This window comes from Ciconia boyciana, chromosome 10 (assembly GCF_034638445.1).
Source record: "Ciconia boyciana chromosome 10, ASM3463844v1, whole genome shotgun sequence".
In the NCBI taxonomy this organism is placed as follows: Eukaryota; Metazoa; Chordata; class Aves; order Ciconiiformes; family Ciconiidae; genus Ciconia; species Ciconia boyciana.
In genome coordinates, this window is record NC_132943.1 from 33,027,057 (window position 1) to 33,049,412 (window position 22,356).

Consider the following 22,356-nt stretch of genomic DNA (forward strand, 5'->3'; position numbering starts at 1 on the left):
TGCAGCATACTAAAAAATGCTTTCTGCCTTCTTAAATTTTGTATCAGAACTGAGTACATTACTCCCCACAATAAACTAATGATATACAGATGTGCTACTAGAGCTTACATATCAGAAGTTTTGAGAGCAGAATTCAGTGAGAGGGGGTTTTAGTTGTTTTTGATAAAAACGCAAAACAATAAATCCAGCTGATCCTCACCCTGTTAAAGCTGTTGATTTAATTAATTTAAATCAAGATCAGTGCCGCCACAAAACTGGAGCTGTGTTGGTCAAGAGCTCTCCTATAGTCACTTCAAACATAGCTTGGGGTCTGATGATGAACAAGGTGTGACTTTATCAGGTACATCATCGCTATTGCAATGATTTTGCATTTATTTAGAAATTTGGTTATAGTGACATAGGTTTCTTGTTGTCACAGCTGAATTGTAAGGGTTCTGCAGTACTGAGGAAAGTAAATGGTAACAAAGCCATATTTTTGTTAGCAACTCTGACTTAAAATATAGATTTGTTGAATAGAATTGAGTAGATTTGTTGAATAGAAGGTGTTATTTTAATATGCACATTTCTTACCTTCATACCAATTCTGATTGTGGGGTTTTTTTCCCTAGTTTAATTTCTTTTTTAATTGCCCCGTAGCTGTAGTATGAGTGCCTTCCATGTAAAACCAGTCGGAAGATTCATTGTAGACTTTTCTAGTCTGTGATTTTTTTAACATAAAAAAATTTAAATTTTAAAAGATTTAAAAAAATCTTCCAGGGATACAAGCAAAATGTCCGCTAAATCTGCAGTGAAACAAAATAGGCTAGGTGCGTATTTAAAAAATGGGGGGGCAAGAAGCAAGAAAGCCCTATCCACAGGAATGGGACACTTAAAGAAAACATGTACCTTAAGAAGGGAAAATACTGCATAGACAGGTTGAATATTTGAACTCTTAGTAAAGGAAATTTATCACTGTCATGAATTTGGAGGCTTTAAAATGGGAGATAAGTGCACTTCAGGTAAATATCCATTAAGACAACATTTTGACCAAGAGCTATGCAGAGTTCTGTGGAAATTAGCTCCGGAATAGAGCTTCTATCTGCAACTATTATGAAAAGCTGCTTGCAATCTGATGATTTTTATTATGCTGTTTCATAACAGTACATTTTGTTTAGGGGTGTTGTAGCAAAGAACGATGCCACCCACCGGAAACTCTGCATGGTGCCACTGCAGTATCCAGAATTTTTTATTTGAGATAAATTGGCATATTTTGAGAAATCAAACAGAATTCTTGCTGAATTAATCCTTTGAGCGACAGCATGCATTTGCACACACAAAGTCAATACTTGCATGTGTTTCCTGTGCACTGGAAAGAAACAAGAAGGCATGTGTGCCCATCCCCTTAAACGTGTTTGCCTTCATTCCTTCTAATTACACAAGCACAATTGCAGAACACAGCAGTTAAGGAGACCTGAAGTGGTGGATTGGGTTACAGGATTCCACAGAGCTCCGTTCAGGAGTAACTTTAGTAGAGAAATCACCTAATGAAGTATTTATTTTTTCTGTCTGTCCCCCTCAGGGAATAGACTTCCTTTGACCTCATAATATGGAGAATTTCCATGTCCTTAGCTTAAATTGTGTGTTCCCTGTATAATTTTCTTACCACCAGCCTTTCCTCTGGCTAGCTTGGGGAATCCATTGCAAACATTCCCCTAGTGTTAGTGTTGTAGCTCTGTTGGCAAAACTAATGTTCCCTGCAGGGTCTGTAATGCTTAGCAATCGCTGGGTCAGCTCCTAAGAGTTTCTGGGAGTAGCCGTTCTAAAAGTCATTTACCAAAATCCTTTTCAGACGTTGGTGTGAACAAGTTACGATTTCTTTTCCTCCTGCTGGGAGAAAGAACAGATCCCCCCCCCCCCCCCAAGCCAGTGACTCATCAGCCCCGCAGAACTGTTTACATGTTATGTATATGGCGTTAGTGGTAAATAACTAAAAATGTCTTTTATTTTTCTGGGTAGAGCAACTAAGATTATTTTTGGATGAGTGATTTAAATGTGATGATGTCCGCCCATTTCTCTGCCAGAATGATGTGACATAGGTGGTGTCCAAGGGTTTTGCCTCAGCCCACAGGGTGTAGGCAGTGTGAATGCATGACTTGCTGTAATAAGAACACAATCTATATCTACTGAGTACAGGAATTATTGTTTTTCAAAGAAGAAAATACTGTTCTGTTCATCCCATGAGTTGTATAAAGCTGAAGCCTTTAAGCCAGCTGACACACAGACAGTGTCAGGCCCTGCAAAATGTAGTGGCTCAGAGCTGTTTTCCAACCGCAGTGGGTTACATTTTAAAAAGCAAACCCCATTTTTGAGAAGTAGCTGTGGCTTCCAATAATGTTAAACTAGAAAAGCTGGAAAAACCTAAAAGGAATTTTAGTCTCTGGTGTTATGTGCTGTTATGAATATGATATTTGTATCGTTGGTCACTCTTTGCAGGTGCTTCTTTTTTCGTAGCAGCACTGAAGAACTTGCTCGTACAGTGCACACAAAATTAACGAGCCTTGCGGACATACTTCCTACTGTGTTCCAAATCTGATCACAGAAAGCCCTGTCTGCCTCCTTGGTCTGAGGGATTTTGAAATGCTGTCTGGTTTAGTAGAAATCTTCTCAGTGAAAATCACGATTTCTGTTTTACTGATTTGGGATTTTTGTATGTAAGAGAACTAATCCTCGTCTTACTGTTGTCAGGGGAAAACCAGCTCACCATTTCATCAGCACAAGTTAAATGAAAATTGTGGGAATATTAATTTCTTATACTGTGGAATATTTTCCTTGTTTATAAGTAAATTTCTTATCCATAAGCATTCCAATGGAAAAGTATCTGAAATTAAACATATGTTTAATTAAACATACTTTTTTTTCCTTATAGTCATTAACGGCCATACACCTTGTCTACGGTTGTTGCTAGAAGTTGCAGACAACCCTGACGTGACAGACGCCAAAGGACAGTAAGTTTTCTTTGTGATGTTCTTCTTTTTTTAGCTCTGTGATTCAAATAGCATCTCAAATTTCTTACTAAAAAAGCATTTATTTGAAATACTGTATTTCCTGCACGTCTCCTTATAGAATTTGGCAGAGATTACAAAGTACACATTCAGTTGATCTAAGCCATGTGGTAAGGATTATTCATTAATCTTAGCCTTTCCTTCGTACTTTAAACAATTCTTCATAGATGCTGAGGGCCAGATTCAATAAAAACTAACAAGCTCTTGAGATGTTTCTATAGAGAGTCTTTCTTTCTAAAACATTGATATTTCAGGGTTTATTCGGTATATTAGGCTGGTGCAGTGAGACAGAATGTTTATTTGAGGCGACACATGAATCTGAGATGTTCCTACAAAAATTTTACTTCTCATTAAATGACAGTTCTAGAGGGAGAATTAAGTATATTTTTTAAGTGAAAATGTGAATGGTTTAAAAAACTCATTTGAGGTGCCTGGAGCATATCTGACTATACATATAATTTTAAATGGTATTAGTCTTATCTAAAAATAGAAGGAGAATAGATCCCTTTCAGAAAAAAATGGAAGATATGCAAGTCCAAATTTTGGCTTGAATAGCTTCCTCAGGTCCCTTCATCCCCTTTAAGCAATTGCGCAGCATTTGCAAAATAAATGCTTTGGGTTGTCATCTTGGTGACATGGTGCATAACTAGCAGGGACATTCATTCACAACACTTGGGTATTGCAAAGCTCTTGTGTTGCTGGAGGTGACAATAACTGTAGGTTATGAAGAGAACAGGTTGTCTTGAATGATGTTGCTCTGTAAACTGCTTCCAGATGAGTTTGTTTCTATTTCAGTCATGGTAGTTGGTTGTTAAACATCTTAATAATTTCATACAAAAGGTCTTCACTTGGGTGTTATACAGATGAGTATGGTGAAAGAAACAGGTTTGTGGGTAGGAACGGAGAGAAATGCAAGGCTTCCTGATTTCTCTGTTATTCCTATAAGTTAGCAGTGGCAAGTAGTACGTCATTTTATAGCTATGACTGATTTGTTTTTGTTTTTTCTAGAACCCCACTAATGCTTGCAGTGGCATATGGGCACATTGATGCTGTTTCTTTATTACTTGAAAAAGAAGCATCTGTGGATGCAGCTGATCTCCTGGGATGCACAGCGTTACACCGAGGGGTGACTTAATTTTTATGATTCTTAATTATTTGTTTTACTGTGACTACAACTAACTTATAAACACAGGGATATTGAATGATTGGAATATAAATACAGGGAATACTGAAAAGGATTGGAAACCTGACCAAGTACAGTCAATGAGGTAAAAAGCAGAACAGATCTGCTCTCAGTAATGCTCTGCTTTTGACTTTATTCCACATTCACTTTAATTGATGAGATAAAATACCAATTAGACCAGTTTTTCTTGGCTCTAGACACTTCAGTATAGCAATCATCATTTTTATAACTGAGCACCTTATGAATTCTAAAAATAATTTCTTTAAAAGAACTGCCCAGCAGTTATTTTCATTTTTCTTGGGGAGGATGGTGTAAATCAGTAGGCCTTAATTTTGATCTGGAGGCAGTGAAACTCGAGGCAGATCTAATCTTTTCTAGGAGTCAGGTTCTTACCCAATGTGAAGTTGATGCAAGAGATGATATTTATACAGAGCTCTATAATAACTGCAGTGAGCAGTTCAGCTTAGGAGCCCAGCACAAGTCTGTTATAAAAGCTATGGCATAAAATTTCTGTTCTGTATTGATAGCAATACATGAACGTGACCAAGATACCAAAGCTACCCTATGTATGATACAGAGGTCACTGATAGTAGCTGGCCAGCTGTTAAAACAGCTTTTCATGTTTCTGATTATATTCTTAATCCTTTTTTTCTTCAGTTCTTCTCTCACATTCATACATGGTTTTGAGAAGCCAGACTTGGGTTTTCTGAACCTCACCTCTTGTTCATCTGTTTCCTTAGTCTCAAACTGCTCCTCGCTTTTGTGCCTTACTTAGTGGAGTCTCTTCCACAGACTAGGAATCAATGCTTTTGAAAGACAGCACCAAATACATTTCAGTGTATCAGTTATCATAGGTACTCATGGGAGCAAAGGAGCTTTCATCTCTGCTTTCTGAATCCCATCCAGGCTGTTTCATGTTCACAGACATCAATCATATTCCGTATTTCCTGGGCAAGAATCTGTATTATGTCAACCTCTTTACTTATTTCTTTGTTATCAGATTATGACTGGGCATGAAGAGTGTGTTCAGATGCTGTTAGAGAAAGAAGTATCTATTTTATGTAAAGATGCCAGAGGCAGAACACCTCTGCACTTTGCAGCAGCTCGGGGTCATGCCACTTGGCTGAGTGAATTACTGCAGATAGCACTTTCAGAGGAAGACTGCAGTTTGAAAGATAATCAAGGTTATACACCGCTGCACTGGGCTTGTTACAACGGTAAGGTTCTCCCTGTGGACTTTTGCCAAGTTCAAATGGGGCTTCAGTTTTAGGGAAATATGATAACAAAGCAGCCTAACACTTTGAGAAGCTTGAAATGAAGAGGCAAATTACCTCCCCTCTACTTGCTCTCTGTAGTTCGTGTTTGCTATGTTCACCCTTCCGTTCAGAAGCCAGGGAAATTCCAGCAATACCTCCCAGTGGCTTTGCAGCTCATTTGCTCCCAGTCACAGGAGGCCAGGGTGAAATTGTGGCTTTACTGACGTCAGTGATGAAATTCGCACTGATTTCTGTGCGATCAGGAATGCTCCTTTGAGGTGTCACCTTCTTATTTATTGATGCAAGAGACCACGTGAATAGATGGATATTCTGAACTGAACTGATTATTCTAAACTGGATAATCTGAATTTGTGGCTTAATATAAGGATAAAGCTTCGTAATACTGTCATTTAAGACCATCTTTGGAGATGTGTAAGGCAACATACATTACATCATATAAAAAGACTTTTTTTTATTTTCCTTTTTTTCAGTAAGTGCTAATATTAGCCTGGATCTATCTTGCTGCTGCCATAAAAAAACCAAGAAAATAAGTTTATAATTTTATCACATAAGAGCTTATATACACATTGTGTTCAACTTTGAACTTAGTGTGAAATTCTAATCTGTATAAACCTAATATGAATTAAGTGAATTACTTGCTTTGCACAACACTGTGAAATGTCTGATCTCTTATAGGTCATGAAAACTGCATAGAAGTACTATTGGAACAAAAATTTTTCCGCACATTCTATGGTAATAGCTTCTCTCCATTGCACTGTGCCGTGTAAGTAGAAATCTCCAGTAACAAATGCTTTAGGATATGTCTAGAAAAAGTAGCAGTATGAGAAAAAAGTTGTTGGTTGGTTTTTTTTTTTTAGATTATGCGCCTGAGAAAATAATTTTAAAGCTGATCATAAAATTATGCTTATAATTCTGCTGAAAAAGTGGCAGAATAAAGGGAATTTTTGCATAAATTTCATATATCTAGGCTATTTGATGAAATTCTGACTTGTAATTAAACAGCTGCATTTCTGCTCCCTTTCTAGTTTATTTTCCCTTGCTTACAACTACAGACCTATGCCTTTTCTTCACACAGGCTGGAACTTCATAGCTCTTCCATTCTTAGGCCATGACCTGGGCTATAGTGCCTTGGTCCGTGTAAGTATGAGCTTTTGAGGTTCCTTTGAAACCCAATGGCTGAAAGTTAAGAAGTTTGTCAGAACCAAGATGATTCTTTTTTAGCACACTTTTTAAAAGGAACTTTTAGTTCCTTTCTTTAGGAACAAAGCGTTAATGAAGGAAGGATTTGAAACAATCTCTGTCATGCAAGAATGGTGTTCTGTGCAGGCCATATTTTTTCCAAGGCATCCTCAGCTGAGTGTTTTCCAGACTGATTTTCTTCACGTTTTTTTTTCCTTCTGAGATAATCTCTGTCTTGAAGGTTTGGTACTTCTTACCCAGGTCCCAGCCAAAGGGATCGATCGGTTAGAGAGACAGAATCTGTATCCAAAGTTCTCATATGACTTACGAACAACAAAAAGGTGGTGGCCATTATGAGTTATTAATCTTCTTCCACGCATGTATTTTATACATATTCCTTACTCAAATAAAGCAGTATGTTTTCATATGGGAAGGATTGTAATAGAGCAAAATCATAACTTTTCATAACATAATTGCAAATGCGTTTATTTTAAAATGCAAAATTACTTTTGTTTGTAGGACCTAACATGCTTATTAAAACATGTAAGCTATCAGAAGAGTAAGGAATTAAGCACTGAAAAAACAAATGCAAACTTTCCTAATTTCTGCCAACAATTAGAATGACTGTATTCTATTCTATGTTCTATTAGAAGAATGAATGTCTTCCAGAAGTAATGATAGGAGTTACTATTGTGTAGGCTTCCCTTCTACAGTCCACATTAATGGAAAGTAGAAAAGTAATTTGTCATGTATCAAACTTTGAAATTATAAAAAACCCAATATATTAGGGAAATAAAAGCATACATGAAGCACTGTTTTTACTCTCCTTAAAATAAAATCATTTGTGGCTGAAACATAGTATTTGAAATCTGAATTTCTAGCGATTGAAAATTTTTTTTCAATATTTATATTCTTTTAAACTAGTATGTAATTCTCAAACCCATTAAAAATGTGTGCAACTTAAAAATGCATGCAAATTTAAAATGAAAACAGCTGCTAATCCAGCGTGGGCGTCTGTTAGCTATACTATGTGTCTAATACTGTTACTAAACACTGTTCATTTTCATAATGAAATGAGACAAATTAACAATAACCAGAAAGAGTACTAATTGAGTACATCCATCAGGGAAAAGTATTAAATGTGTCAGTTGGAAGAGATGTGGGCTTCAGTACCTAAAACATTAGAATAAACTTTCTATATGTAGGTATCTATGACGGAGTGCTTTCCAGATCCAGGTGTGTTTGACATTTAGATTAAAGGATTGTAACGTATTAAGGTTTTAATCCTAGGTTTGTGCTGCGCTTTCAGTTACCTTTGTGCATAGTAAATTGCAGGATCAGCTTTGCTTTAGAGACTGAAATTCATAGTAGCAGGTGCAGTTTGGTTAAACAGAGAGATGATGAATAATCAGAAATGTGACTGAAAGCATTACAGCAAAGGTATGCTAGGATAACTTATATATAACCAATAAGAAATATTAATGGGAAGTGAAGTAAATTAATATTGGGAAGTGGGAAAATATGTAGACTTTTTACCTTTTTGAAAATGTCTTGTCTTTGGCAGAATCAATGATCATGAAAACTGTGCATCGCTGCTCATCGGAGCCATCGATGCCAGCATTGTCAATTGCAAAGATGACAAAGGAAGGTAATAGTTTCTTAAACAAGTTGCATTTCATCTTCATTAATCCATCTAGTATTTTTCATAATTCTTTCTGAACCTCTGGAACTAATCCTTATCTGATATGGTTGAGCTAACGCTTGTCATGCTGACTCTTTCAGACAGCAGTTTACACTGCAACAGAGTTAAATGGTGGCTCACTTGAAGCAAGAATACTATGAAGTATTCAATTTCATAGTACATATGAAAAGAAATACAAAATAAATAGTATTTTGTTTGTTTAGAACAGCTATGACTATAGCCTGTTTCCCTGAACCAGTTTTCTTTGTTAAATATTTAAACATGTTTATCTTTGCTAAATGGAGTGATGCTATGTACACACAGAAAAGTATTTCATTAAAAGCTTTAATGTTATGTTAGCATTCTCAGGGCACACAACTCAAAACATCTATGCAGCAAAATAATACTGATGCAGCAAGAGATATGCCGTCAGCCAAATCCTTCATTTGTCACATTGATAAATCTCCTCACTATATGTGTGTGTATATATATTTAATTAAAATTGCTGAAATTCTAAAAATTGAGTACTCATTGTTTCTATTAATTAAAACAAATTCAAGACCTTCAGTAATGGTGATTACTTACTCCTATAAGGGTAAGACCATCTCACCCTTACTGATAAGCAAAACCTGAAGTAACACTATGAGCAAGGTTGTCTACCAGCTGTCTTTTATCTCTATTAGTCACACTTCAGACCCAAAATGCCATAGGGAGACAGCGAACGAATTCTAATGTCAGTCTTGTGGAAACTGATAACCTTCAAAGTGGATAGAATTCCTTCTGCCTTTTATAGTAATACTGTTATTGTAGCTTGTTGCTGCAGTATTTTTGACTATAACTTAGAATACTTTCGTTTTTTTAAACAATGGATCTGTTCTTTTCTGATGGTTCTTACCATCTTAGGCTTGTTAAAAAAAAAAAATCAGATGAATAAGAGGAAGGATTGTACTGCTTTTCATATTATGCAGTATGCTTCATTAAAATAAATATGCTGCTAATATGAGATTCTCCACAGTATCATATCTCCACAGTATCATATCCACCTTATGCTTCCCTTTTTTTAAAGTTTATATTCCACCAGGACAGAAACTGTAAATATTATTTAACTTATTTCAGATGCTGCTACTATAACATTCCCCTGGTGATAACTCAAAGTTCCATAGTAAAAAAAAAAAAATTAAAAATGTCTTGCACTTTCAGGTTCTTGGGAAGGTAAGTAAACAGGATTATTATCATTCTTTAGCAACAGCTGTGGTCGTGTTACTTTCCCCACAGAACGCCCCTTCACGCGGCAGCCTTCGCGGATCACGTGGAGTGCCTCCAGCTCCTCCTGAGTCACAGCGCACAAGTGAATGCTGCGGATCACACAGGGAAAACACCTCTTATGATGGCAGCTCAAAATGGTCACGTAGGTGCTGTAGGTAAGTACATCCTTGCCTCTGTTTGTCTTGAAGGGTGAGTGCTACTGCAGTTACTATCCCAAATAGGTAGTAATTTTTTTTCCTGTGAAAACTAAGGAAGAAAAATAAATTATGTGGATGTCTGTAAGAAGCTACCTTTACATCTGTAAAAAAAATCTTTTTCTTCTCAGTCATTGTTTCTCAGCAGTCTTGGTGAACATTTGCAATAACAGACTTGAGTCTTATTTCCTCCTAAGAGCACACTGTAAAGAGCATGAGGGGAGTAGTAATTCTATTCTCCTGTTTTCTTCCTTGATTTTACAGAGCAGTAAAACTGCACATGTGAAAAAGATTGTGTAACCTTTTTTTCCACTCTATTATAGGAATTCCTGTTCTTAAAATGGCAGCTATCAGCAGCTGCTTCTCCAGGCTAGACTATATACTATAGACATACAGATTAGGGTCATATTGGCTTAACAGAATTCCCTTTTCTCTAGCATCAACAGCACAGATTGCACCCTAAATTCTTTATATCCACAGTCCTCTCAAAGTAGGATCCACAGTTGTTCTCAGGAGAAGGTGATTCAGGTAGAACTTGCTGATCTGCAAATGGGGAAGTTTGTAAATAAATTAAGATGAATATATGTTTGACAGTTTGGGGTACAGTGAATGAGCTATTAGCTCTGCCTTTGCTTGCTGATTAACTGCACAAGATTAGTCTGTTCTCATTCATTATTTTCACTTCACGTTCATAAAGCTTACATCACATAAAGGCTTAATTGATTAGCTTGTACGCACACGTATATTGAAATAGTAAATTTTTTCTTCTCTTTTTACATGTTTGTCTGCCCATTGGATTTTTTTGTTGATTTCTATTCTATACCTCAGACTTTTTGGTGAACATTGCCAAGGCTGACCTGACATTAAAAGATACAGAGTTGAATACATCTTTGCACTTGGCTAGCAGTAAAGTAAGTTGAAGACCTCTGTATGCTTCTGTTCTCCTCACAGTCTGTCTGTATGTATGTATGTGTGTGTTTATGCTCCTAAAAATTTTTCTGCAGTGGAAATGTGATGGTCAAGCTTGTGGTGAGGAAGGGAGCATTGTTCCAAGCTTTTTCTCAAGTCTGTTTCAAGGTTTAGTAAACTGAGAAATATGGATGCCTCTTGTGGCAGCTGAAACATAAGGAAGGGAAACTAAGAGAAATAATGGAAAAACCTTTGAGGTTTTACCAAATAATGTCACTGTAAAATAGCTTAACATAGGTTCAGTGGCCAAGAAAAAAAAAAAAAAGGTATTTATTCTTTCTTCTTATTCTCCAATTTCTGTGGAAGGAACCGAAAATTTTCCCTTATGCTCTGTAGTAGTAAAACCAGAGGCATTGATTAGATTGGTGGTGGTGTCTTTTTCCACCATTTCTTCCTCTTAATTCCAATTGCTACTGCTGTTTCTGCAAGAAAAAATGTGCATGGAATTCCTTTTGGGTCTTTTCTTTTGCTCCTATCCATGGATTGGGTTCCAGTGTGATAGTATTACTCCGGTTTCTGCAGACACATGAGCCTCGCTGAATTCTCAGGGTCCTTCAGGCAGCTGTTCACTTGCCAGGCCTGTAGGCTTGGCATCTGCAACTTGCTGTGCTGAAACTGTATCAGAAATAAGGCCCAGATCTGTATTGTTTCCAAAGTTTCACTATTAGAGCTCTCACACTGAAGGGATTTTGTAGTAGTTTATTAATAATACAGAAAGGCATTTAAAGACCCAGAAAGTATAGTATTAGTTTTTGAGATTAAACATCTCTTTCTATGTTACTGTGTAGCTCTAATAAATAATCCATTGAATGCTCTCTCAAGAGAAATAGCAGTCTTCTCTGAAAGCTGGGGAGGTGAACTCATATATAATGAATGGAGGGTTGAAAGACAGGGGAATGTCTACGTTTCTAAATGTGCTAAAGCATCCTAGCAGTGGCAGTTTGTAAATGGTATTTTAAGGCTCCTACTGCTCACCTACTACACATCCTTATAAGCTGAGTAGCATGTTTTGTATTTCTAATTGAGTTATTGGATTTCACTTTTATCTGTAACATTTCTTTTGCCTCAATTTCAAACTCCTTAGCAAATTAACACTGTTTGGGTTTTTTTCCAACTACAGGGTCATGAAAAATGTGCCTTGTTAATACTTGACAAGATACAAGAACAGAGCCTTATTAATGCAAAAAATAATGCATTGCAGACGTAAGTATAGCCTGATCCTCTCAAGTTCAGTTGACTTACCAGAAGATTCCAATTTAGCATTTCAAATTCATGTCTCAAATTTTTTCATAGAACAAAAAAGTTAATTTCTGATTTTTTTGAGTGCTTGCCCTTGAAAAGACCATATTTGTGTTGCATTTTCACTTTCAATTTTGATTCTTTTGATGCCAATTCTATACGTGGTCTGGTGGAAAAATTACATGAGGTCATTTATCTGAAGACTGTATCAAAATGTCTCAAATTGATCAATAATCAATTAATCATGTGAATGTGTAAGTATACATCTGGCATTTCCTAGCTTTTTGAGCTTCACCTTAAATCTAAATTATTTAGACTTAAGGTGGTACATTTAATTTTCAGAGGGTTTTTTTAGGTGATATTTTATGTGCAACTCCCATCCATACCATATGTTATCAGCAGAGTTAGAACCGTCGATATTCTTACTCCAGCTGCAACTGTTTGACTGGTATGGGAGAATCCCACAGGATAAGATTGAACCATGGGTTCAGGTGGCAGATCATCTCGTGCTTGCAGAAGAATTTATTCCATTTAGCCCTTTTTTTCCCCCTCCCAATATGAAATTGTTTTTCCTGTCCCACTAGCTCTCCCCAAAGAGGAGCATTGGGTGTTGGCCCAGGAAGGGAGCAAACCAGTGGTTATTTTTAATTTCCAGCTGCTCTGCAGTAACAGAGATTAGCAGTTGAGTATTCAAGGATAAAAAGGCAATACAATAATTTTGAACAGTCTGTAGTAGCCAGAATGAAAGATGGAACAGAGGCATTTCTTCAGTCTTAGATTAATTTTCCTTTTAAACATCAATTGTGTGCTGCAAACAGTGGAAAAATGACACCTATTCAAAGAAAGCCTTTAGACTGGAAAGTATTAAGCAATCTTTGTGTATGTAAAGGTAATTATATTTGTCTTGCACATTTGTTTTATAGATGTGGAACATGAGGATTATTTTAAAGACTGTAATATAATTTAATGTCTACAATATAATTATAATGATCAAAAAAAGGAAAACATTCTCTTTCTGGTGCTGGGTATGCTTTAAGCATTACCTAACTTTTTTTAGAAAGTCTATTTTAAACTGAACTTGGATTTAGTTATTATGTTTTTGTAGACCTCTCCATATTGCTGCACGAAACGGCTTAAAGGTGGTGGTTGAAGAGCTGCTAGCCAAAGGGGCGTGTGTCCTAGCAGTAGATGAAAATGGTAAGTAAGTAATACCCTTTGACAATCTTCAGTAGGACCCAGCAGGTAATTTTCCAACCGACTGAAGCAGTAGACTTAAAAGCTGATGATAGACATCACTGATGCTTTTATCCTTCCAAGAACAGATAATGAGCTGTGTGAGTACCTATTAAAAAAAAAAGATACTATTTATTTTTTTTAATATAAAAATGTATTCTAAACATCACAGTGGTCCCTTTTACTGTTCATTTTGCATGTACTGTCAACAGCTAGTCTTTTTTAATGCTTGAGTGCAGTGGTAACTTGAATTTCCTAAACATGCAAGTGGCACCGGATAATTCTGACGCCTTGCAGAAGAATTAAGGATTATGCATTCAATCAGCGCATGTTTTAATGGGTAGGAAGAAAACCATCAACATATGGTTGATTGTGTCCTAGTTCATTCTGAGATCAAAGCTTGTGCTTACCAATTGTCTGACCTAATGCAAGATGCAAGTAAATTAGTGTTGCCTTATAAAATACATGATTAGTTAATAAATCTGATAATTTTGTTTCAGATCTCAATGAAGTCCTTCCCTAAACATTAGAAAGCCCATAGAGGGCTGTGCTTCTATAATTAATGTTTTCAAAAATGTCTTCCTGAAATAAGCTGGTCTTTCTTACAATACTGACTTCATGGCATTAATGTAACAATTTGGTACCTCCATCTTCCCATATCTGTAAAGTAACAATAATAATACTCACCCATCATTGCAAGACATTTTGAGATCTATGGATGAAAAGAACTGAGTGGTGAGTATTTACTATTAACCAAATGCTACCTATAGTTGCATGAATGAGTTCCACTGAAGTCATCTGGCCCTAACCTCATTTTAGAGATAGGGGACAGAAAAATGAACCAGACTAGCTTCTAACCACAGTTTTTATCATTAAAATTGTACATACAGATCCAGCTAATTTGCATGTATGTAATAAGTGAAAATTAAGTTTCAATTTGAGACACGTTTAATTTTTCTAGGAACAACTGCATACGTGGTTTAAAAGAGAGAAATTCAAGTACAATCTTAGTATAAGTACAACTCTAAAGAATATTCACGCTTGGAACTCAGTGGAATAGGAAATTCCATTTAGGGTATGCATTCACTGCAGTCAGTGCTTAAATGTGGGTAGTTTGCTACAAAACTGTACTCACATTTGTCCACCAAACTCATCTACACTGCAGGTGTTCTCAGCTTCCTTGAGGCAGTAGGATATCAGCAGTGGTCATTGCCTCGGATTACCATTGCTGCAGCACGTAAGAAGTAGCCATCTTCAAAAGAATGTTTGCTCTTGGTATAAAGGAGGATTTGTTGGAAAGTGCTGGAGTGCTATACAGCAGCCTGCAAAATGTATAGATAGCAAGTGTGTTCAGCATACTGGTTTCCAAGATTTGTATACGTGAAGAGCTGCTTTAGGGCAGAGCTTGGACAGGAGCCACGTTAAACTGCAGTGAAGACAAACTTTTAATAGCTCCCCAGTTCTTCATTTTACTGACAACTGTAGAATATTAACTTTGTATTTAAAGTGTATGCCATGCTTTCTGAATACAGTCGTTATTCTTCTAACATAACGTAAATTTGGGTAACTAAACATCCACGTAGTCATACCATCTTTTCTCTCATAATTTAATTCCTAAATAAACTGCTTTCTGAGTTGAGTAGGTACTCAACTGATCAGTCTTTAAAAGCATTTGCTTATTACTTTGAAATGTTTTTAAACTAATATCTTTTATGTTCTAATGAAAGTCATTGTTCTCAGAATGAGACTTGTTCATATGCACAGAAACTGAAGCCAGTTTCTGTCCCTGTTGCTGTACTCCCCGTGTTCTGTATTCATCATACTGTCTGTGCTGTAGAACTGTGTTTAGCAAGTGCTTTTATTCATATTGTGAAGTCTGTTTGCTGCCTGATTTAAAAAAAATAGTGCTTGTTGTGGTCACAGTGATTTAAATGCTCCATAAAGTGTGTATTTTCCCAGCATGTCTAATTTAAAATAAGTAACATACCCGTGTTGCCTGGCATGATTGTAACTGAACATACATCTCCTGCTTATGATGTCACCTAGAGATGTATAAGAGGAATGCTCAGTGCCATTCTCAGTACCCTTAGTACTAACCATTGCCTTGTCTGCATTTGTGCCCAGGTCATACGCCAGCCCTGGCTTGCGCTCCTAACAAAGACGTGGCTGACTGCCTGGCACTCATTTTGGCTACCATGATGCCTTTTTCTCCTTCCAGTTCAATGACGGCTTTCAACTTCGTTTGTTTTAAAAAAGACAATTTGGGCAGGACGCATCTCTGCGATGGCTCCAGTATGGGTAGCATTAACTCTTACAATAAGCCCTTGAGTAATAACGTAGGAACAGAGGATGGGTACAATGAAAATGATTCGGATTCTGAAACATTTTGACTTTTTGATATTCAAAAACTTTTTTTCATTATTATTTCATTTCAGCTTTATTTTTTCTTTTTAAATAGCTTAAATCCCACGGCTACATTCTTAACTATTATTCTTGACAAGTAGGTATTGAAAAATTTGTAGTGATGAGAATCAAGCCTTTAAATAACAAAGTTAAAGGGATTTACTGGAACGTATTCCCATTAATGTTCTGCAGCTTTTCAGCTTCCTCATGGTTTCTTTATAGGCCCTAAGTGCCCCTGTGGAAAGCCTCTACCTCTTATTTTAAGTAGAAAAAGAGAAAATGCCTTTTTTTCTTTTTGACAGCACAAATAAGCAGGGAACTGTTTGTAAAAAGTTCTTAGATGTTTTAGCTGTACCTTTAGTACACGAACATATTTCCAGTGTAGCCTGCATAGATTCGAGCATCACCCCTTTCCTCTGTTTGTCTGTTTCCTGCTTCCAGGGGCTCTGTTAGATTTTTTTTTTTTTTTTTTTTTTTTACACAAACCAAAGGTAAAGTTGTAAATCTTAAAACTGCCTGTATTACTTTTCTACAGGAAACAAAACCTTTTACATTCTGAGTGTATTAAGCACTTAAACCTACAGAAGGCACTTTTTACAGTTCTTAGTTGCAGCACACAATTAGAAAAATATAGTATAGAAACTCTTAAGGCCAAATTCTACTTGTCTCACCATATTTTCCCATGGACATTAGTGGAACCACTTGTGTAAAATGAAAATCACTTGGCCCTTATTTTTTTTCAATTCAGCACAAACATGTATGGTTTATTTGCACTACAGAATTAGGGTCATTAGATGTTTCTATCACCTGAGCCATTAACCATGAATCTAGTATCAAAAAAAAAATTCAGGTGTAGACAAAGGTGTATGTAAAATTTGTATTGACTTGCCAGCTTAAATGGATTTTTTTCATTTTCTACGCTTGAATAACTTATTTTTACTGTAAACAGTATCGAATTTTAAAATACTTTTGCCAGTGTTTGGATTAACAGAGCAAAGGTAAAGCAATGAAAGCGTAACACCAAAAGTTGAAATACCAAACACCAGAGAACATAGCAGTGTACCGTGCAGGGGATTGGAGATACATGCTAAAAAAGCCTATTGTCACCAGCTTTTAAAGCAATGTCAACTTTGTGAATATGTTTACTCCTTCTGCCAAAGTTTCTAGGTCAAATGGACCACGACCCTCGGCTGCAACAGATGTACAAAAGGAAGAATGAGACTTTGTAAACAAAAACAAAAAAAAACTAAACAAAAAGCTATCATGACCTAACCAGCTGTACCAAGAGGACCAAAATGCTTCAGTAATTAAATGGAAGACTTTGCTACTTTTATTTTTTCTTCAAATGTGAGTGACATAATGAAGTAGTTTTTCTAAACCATAAAAATATAAACTTTTGAGGTAATGAGTAGTCTTGAGTGAATTTTACGTTTTGACACAGGTTTCAAGTTGACATTTGTAACTGATGATGTGTTGACCACAGTTTTGTTTTTTTTTTTTCCAGACTAAAGAATATGTTCATATACTTTTAATGTAAATGTGTTTATATTTATTTGAAATGAAACAAATGCCCAGGAAAAATAACTCTGGCCTGTTCTAGTTAGTATTTGTGCATACTATTTGGCATGATGCGAAATGAAATGTGAATCTAGGCAAGACTGATGGCCTGAGTAGAAAAAGGAAGGGCTGATGCACTTCGGGAGAGTGCCCATCTTCTTGTATGGAATGCAAAGATAAAGTCCACAGGCTATATTGCTAAAACACAGAGTGCAAAACATCTTCCACCACTTAAGAGCATAAGAAAGGGATCCAACCCCCTGCTAGACAAGTAAGAGAACACTGTACAACTACAGTAAAGAGGGGAAAAGGTAATACAGCATGGAGTCAAGGTGTTAAAGTTCCCATGATTCACACTCGGGCTATCTGCAGGCCTACATCTGTGCTGTGAGGATGAGATGAGCTTCCTCTGTGCATGCTTTCGGCAGGGTAAATGAAAAGTAAGGATATTTATTTTGGTTGCAGTTTTTAGCTGTGTTCCACTGAATTGTTAAAAATCTACTGGCAGATTCCAGTTCTTTGATTAAGAAAAATATTTATGTATTAAGTTTATTTTGCCTTGCTAAAGTTAAATATTGTTTCCTTGAACATTAGGTAAAATTAAATATTGTTTCCTTGAACATTAACAAATTTACAAAGTTTACAACAAAGAATCACAAGGATAGTGTCTCTAAAGGTGAATATTTCTTTTCCCTCAACTCTGTATTTTCTGCAATAGAATGACAGAGCACCTGAAACCCTGGTTTTCTCCTCAGAAATAGCACAGAATAATATTTTTATGATTGATTTTCCTCAACGTTTTTGCTTTTAAGAGTTGCAGAATAGCAATAACCACCTTACTTTAAGCACTGAAAATAAGAGGAGAGATCAGTTGTTAAAGTCATCAGTGGTGTCTGTTCAGAAATTAATAGAAATCCCAACTTTTGCATTTTTTTTAAATGTGGAATGATGGCATTGAAAACAAATAAACAAATGGGAAATGGCTGCCACCTGTCTATCAGCAGGATCAGCCTTTTAATCTTGGTTTAACCAGAGATGTAGGTAGGCTCCTTGGCAGGATTAGTTATAAGTCTCACCCTGAAATACAGAAAGTTACGCTATCCTACATGAAGTCACTTCATTAGGAGAAAAACAGTCCTCTTTACAAACAGGATGTCATATTATTTTAAGCAGACATTTAAAAAATGTCAGTATTTTTACTTGGTACCATACAGAGTTACTGAAAATATTTCTGTATATTTGCAATACCTTGTAACTCTGGTAATTGTGTGGTGCAACAACTGCTGCCTCTTAATGATGTAGACAACATTATAGAAGCATAGGTGATTACTGAATTACTTTGGTCCTTCTAGGAACCAAATCTAAACTTTACTGATTAAACTTTTCTGTAAACTAACAAAGATGTAAGTATGCAATAGTCCAAAAATCAGAGGGACATATGATTTGTTAGCATCTTAAGGGCATTGTGAAAGTCATGTTTTGAGAATGGTATATTTAGGAGGAAAACTGTCACGAGCAAGACACTTGGAAGTAAGTACTCAGTATTGGCCTATCCCACATCTTGTGTGAGTTACCAGAATCCCTTTTTTTGTATGCTAGTACATTAATCTGTAATATAATTTATCACATGTAGAAATAAACTTGTAATTTAGGGCAGATATTTAAGCATGAGAATAATTTTACTCTTGTAAATAATCACCTTGCCTTTCTGTGGACTTTTTACAAGAGTAGAGTTAATCATACATAATTGTTGCACTTAACCCTGGATCCTGCAATTTACAGTACGTGGACAACTTCTGTGTCTGCACCAAGCAAAGGGTATTTGTGGAGGGGCAGCCATCTGCCCAGGTGTATTAGCAGGATCATTTCATCCTGTATTTTAACCACAGCTGCAGGTGAAATCCATAGCAGGATGGGGTCCCAGGTCTCTCTCATAAATACTGAGTTACAACCTCTGGACTGCCTGAAATTGCTGTGAAATAGCTCAGGGGATTTCTGTTCATCGCTACTAAAAGGGCACCATAATGTGTTTGGTACTTTTATGCAGTAAATGACTGCCAGATTATTGAATTAGAACAAACACATTAAATTAATTGTTTATCCATTGTACTGTTGAGAAACTTGGTTATGTATCTTGAGGATGATTTAAAAAAAAATTGTGATTTTTATTCTTAGTCATGTAAGAAATATTAGAGTGCCTTTTTATATTTGTGTATTATGGAAATGTTTTGTGAAACTTGTCTTTTTTTTTTTCCCCCAAGTGTTATAAAAGCAATATATTACCAGTAAATTTTCATTTCAGACCTTCTTTGAATGTATAAAGTGTTTCTTCTTTTCATATGTTCTACCTGCATTGAAATGAAAATTAATACGCTAAATTTCTATAGGAATAATGTATAATTTTTGCAGTGCTGAAAATGCTTTCTTATTACACAAAAAGTAAACCTTAGGTCAGTGTTATAGGAAAGGGCGTTTTAAACTAGTGACAATCTGAGTGTGTGTATAAAATGTAATTTTATGCGTTTCTTATGCAGTGATCTACATATTAAAGCCAATATCTTATGTTTTGTAGGTTTTGTCTTATATTTTATGCTTTAGCATGTGCAATATATCTTTACAAACCATGGTGATACGAATCTGGTGCCAGTGTTATATTTTGCATAACATTTGTAATAAACAATATAAAATATTGTTTGATGGTTTCAGTGGGGTTTTGTCGGTATTGTTTGCATTTGTAAATTGAAGTTTAAGGACTTGAGTAAATGTCACATATGAAATGAGGAAAAAGACTTACTTCAGTGAATGACTTGGAATTCAACCTGAATCTTCTCAAGCACAGTTTAGTAACTTTTTCAACTACTGAATGCTGTATTAATGTAATGAAGAACCCTAACTGTAAACTACTCTTGCAATGCATTCAGATGGTTATTTTTACAAATAAAAATGGTACAAATACTTGTTGGAAAACTGAGTAAATTTTGTTTCTTTTAAAGGAGGGGGAAAGGCTTAAGTATTTAGCAGTGGAATGAAAATCCAACTATATGTATTTCTACTTTGTACTTCCCTCATATGTAACTACCCCTTGTCTTAGTAAGTTGATGTTAGTATTGCTTCCTCTGTAGATTGGGGGGGAAAAAAAAGTAATATTTTTTGTCATGAATTAAATATTTTACTGTTAGTTCTCACTGATGAGCAACACCAGCAATCATGGGTGTGTCATGCATCAGGGCAGGGTGGCTGTCCCACAGACTAAAATCCAGTGAAGAGTGCCTAAAGATAGTAAGTTGTTGAAAATGATTAATTAAAGCAAACAAACAAAACCCACCAACCCCCCGCCCAAAAAAAACCCCCAAAACAAATCAATAAAACCAACCACCACTAGCAACGTCTTTTACGCATTGAGTGCTTGAAGCTTTATGCATGTTGTGACTAAACTGCTAACAGGCCAGGAACCCTGGCCTGAACCCACCCGAACAGTGGCGTTTGCAGGTTTATTTTCGGAAGGTGAACCGCAGGGAGGTACGGCCTCGCCGGGTGCGGGGCGAGGCTCTGGCCCGGCTCCGTCGGCACCCCCGGCCCTTGCCAGCGGGAGGGAAATCTGCGCCCCGCGACACTCGCGGGGCATTTTGGAGTCCGCAAACGCCGACGAGCCGCCGGCTGCCCCGGCACCGCCTGAGGCCCCGCTGCCTCTGAGGGGAGCGAGGGGAAGGACTCTCCTCGCGGGCTCAGCCCGGGGCGGAACCCCTTCGGCGGCGGTAGCAGCCCCACGGGCCGGACGCGGCTAAGCAGGTGCACCGCAGTGGCAGTGCGATGAGTTGATCTCCCTATCATGGCGGACACGCCTTCCCCTTGTAAGCTACCGGCTGGGGGAAGCCGGTAGGTAAGTTCCTGACCTCCCCGTAATAGCTCCCACGACACGGCCCACGGACCTCCCTCAGCCTGGCGGAACGACGGCCAGCCAGGCCCCGACCTTCCCAACATGGCGGCCGCCCTCCTGGTCCCAGTGGCGGCCAGCCGAGCCCCCTGACCTTCCCAACATGGCGTCTCCCGGCGGCGGCCAGGTTGCGGCGCCAGCCCGCCCGCCCCGCCTCCCGGGTGGTGGCGCTCCCCGCCCCGCCCCGCCGTGCCTGTGTGCGTGGAGAGCCCGCGGGGGGACGAGGGCTCCGCTCCTCTCTTCACCTCGGCGCGGCGGGGCGCGATGGGGCGGGTGGGCCGCCGGCTGCCCGCGGTGGCGGCGCTCTTCTACGGGGCGCTGGCGGCGCTGGTGCTGCTCGGGGTGCGGGACGTGCTGTTCCTCTACGAGGAGAACCGGTGCAGCATGACCTACATGTACGAGTACCCCGAGTACCTGGTGAGTGCGGCGGCGGGAGGCGCTGAGGGAGCGGGTGGCCGCGTAACAGGTGGGAGCCGCCGGTCCCGGGGCGCCGCCGCTGGGCGGGGTGCGGCGGCCCCGCGCCGGCCTCGCGCCGCCCGGCGGCCGCTGGGGCGTCGCCGCCCGCATCGCCGCGGCCGGGAGCCGCTTGTCTGAGGCGCAGCCCTCGTGTGGCTTCTCTCCTCTCCTCTGCTACAGGGGAAGAAGACGGCCCCGGACGCGCCCAGCCGCGGGAGAACCACCGCACAGGCGACTCCGGGCTGCTCCCGTAACTTTTGGGCCGGCTAACTTGCCGCTTCCTGAGGCGGCCTCTGCAGAATGGCGAGCTGTAAGCGGGGCAAATACAGCTTTGGCTCATTTGAGAGGTCGGCGTATTTGGCAAAACGCGCTGCTTTGGCTGCATCATATAATGGTGCACCTTGGATAGCCACAGAAGGGAAAAGCTGTTTGCCTGTAAAGTAACGAGGTGTTTCGTACTGCCGCCTGTACAAAAGAAAACGAATAGAAAAGCTTCCCATTTTCTAACCTGTAAATGCCCGTAGTTACCTGTAGTCCTGGTAAAACCGGTCAAAAGCTCATCCAAGCTTTTGCAAAGGAGGAGGCTGGGCCAGGTCCTCTGACAGCACTCACAGCACTGTTAGTGCCAGGGAGGTTACGTCTTGTACTTCTTGGTCCTTTTTGTGACTTTATAGAGTGTGAAGCAACTAATGGGTCAACAAGTGAATGACTGAGATTCAAATATGAGCGTATTTCTCAAGCTAG

The 22,356-nt window shown here is 38.3% G+C and overlaps 2 protein-coding genes and 1 long non-coding RNA gene across 17 annotated transcripts in view; 2 read left to right on the forward strand and 1 right to left on the reverse strand.

Moving 5' to 3' along the window:
- ANKRD44 (ankyrin repeat domain 44) overlaps window positions 1-19,913 on the forward strand; it is a 153,087-nt gene extending 133,174 nt beyond the window's left edge. For 7 of the 12 annotated variants that reach the window (XM_072875190.1, XM_072875192.1, XM_072875185.1 and 4 more), the window contains 10 exons: window positions 2,906-2,984; window positions 4,050-4,167; window positions 5,225-5,441; window positions 6,177-6,264; window positions 8,245-8,328; window positions 9,637-9,782; window positions 10,650-10,732; window positions 11,911-11,993; window positions 13,135-13,226; window positions 15,387-16,812. In XM_072875190.1, coding sequence (XP_072731291.1) covers window positions 2,906-2,984; window positions 4,050-4,167; window positions 5,225-5,441; window positions 6,177-6,264; window positions 8,245-8,328; window positions 9,637-9,782; window positions 10,650-10,732; window positions 11,911-11,993; window positions 13,135-13,226; window positions 15,387-15,652 — 1,256 coding nt within the window. In that variant the 3' untranslated portion in view covers window positions 15,653-16,812. The other 5 variants (XM_072875193.1, XM_072875194.1, XR_012044442.1 and 2 more) reach the window with 4 other exon arrangements.
- Window positions 8,726-21,468, reverse strand: LOC140657729 (uncharacterized). Its single transcript, XR_012044445.1, has 4 exons — window positions 21,350-21,468; window positions 14,398-14,584; window positions 13,242-13,371; window positions 8,726-9,873 (listed from the first exon to the last, which is right to left on the reverse strand). It is a non-coding gene; the product is annotated as an uncharacterized lncRNA (long non-coding RNA).
- PGAP1 (post-GPI attachment to proteins inositol deacylase 1) overlaps window positions 21,421-22,356 on the forward strand; it is a 41,100-nt gene continuing 40,164 nt past the window's right edge. For all 4 annotated transcript variants that reach the window (XM_072875195.1, XM_072875199.1, XM_072875196.1 and 1 more), the window contains exon 1: window positions 21,421-21,573. In XM_072875195.1, coding sequence (XP_072731296.1) covers window positions 21,421-21,573 — 153 coding nt within the window. The remainder of the gene's footprint in view (window positions 21,574-22,356) is intronic.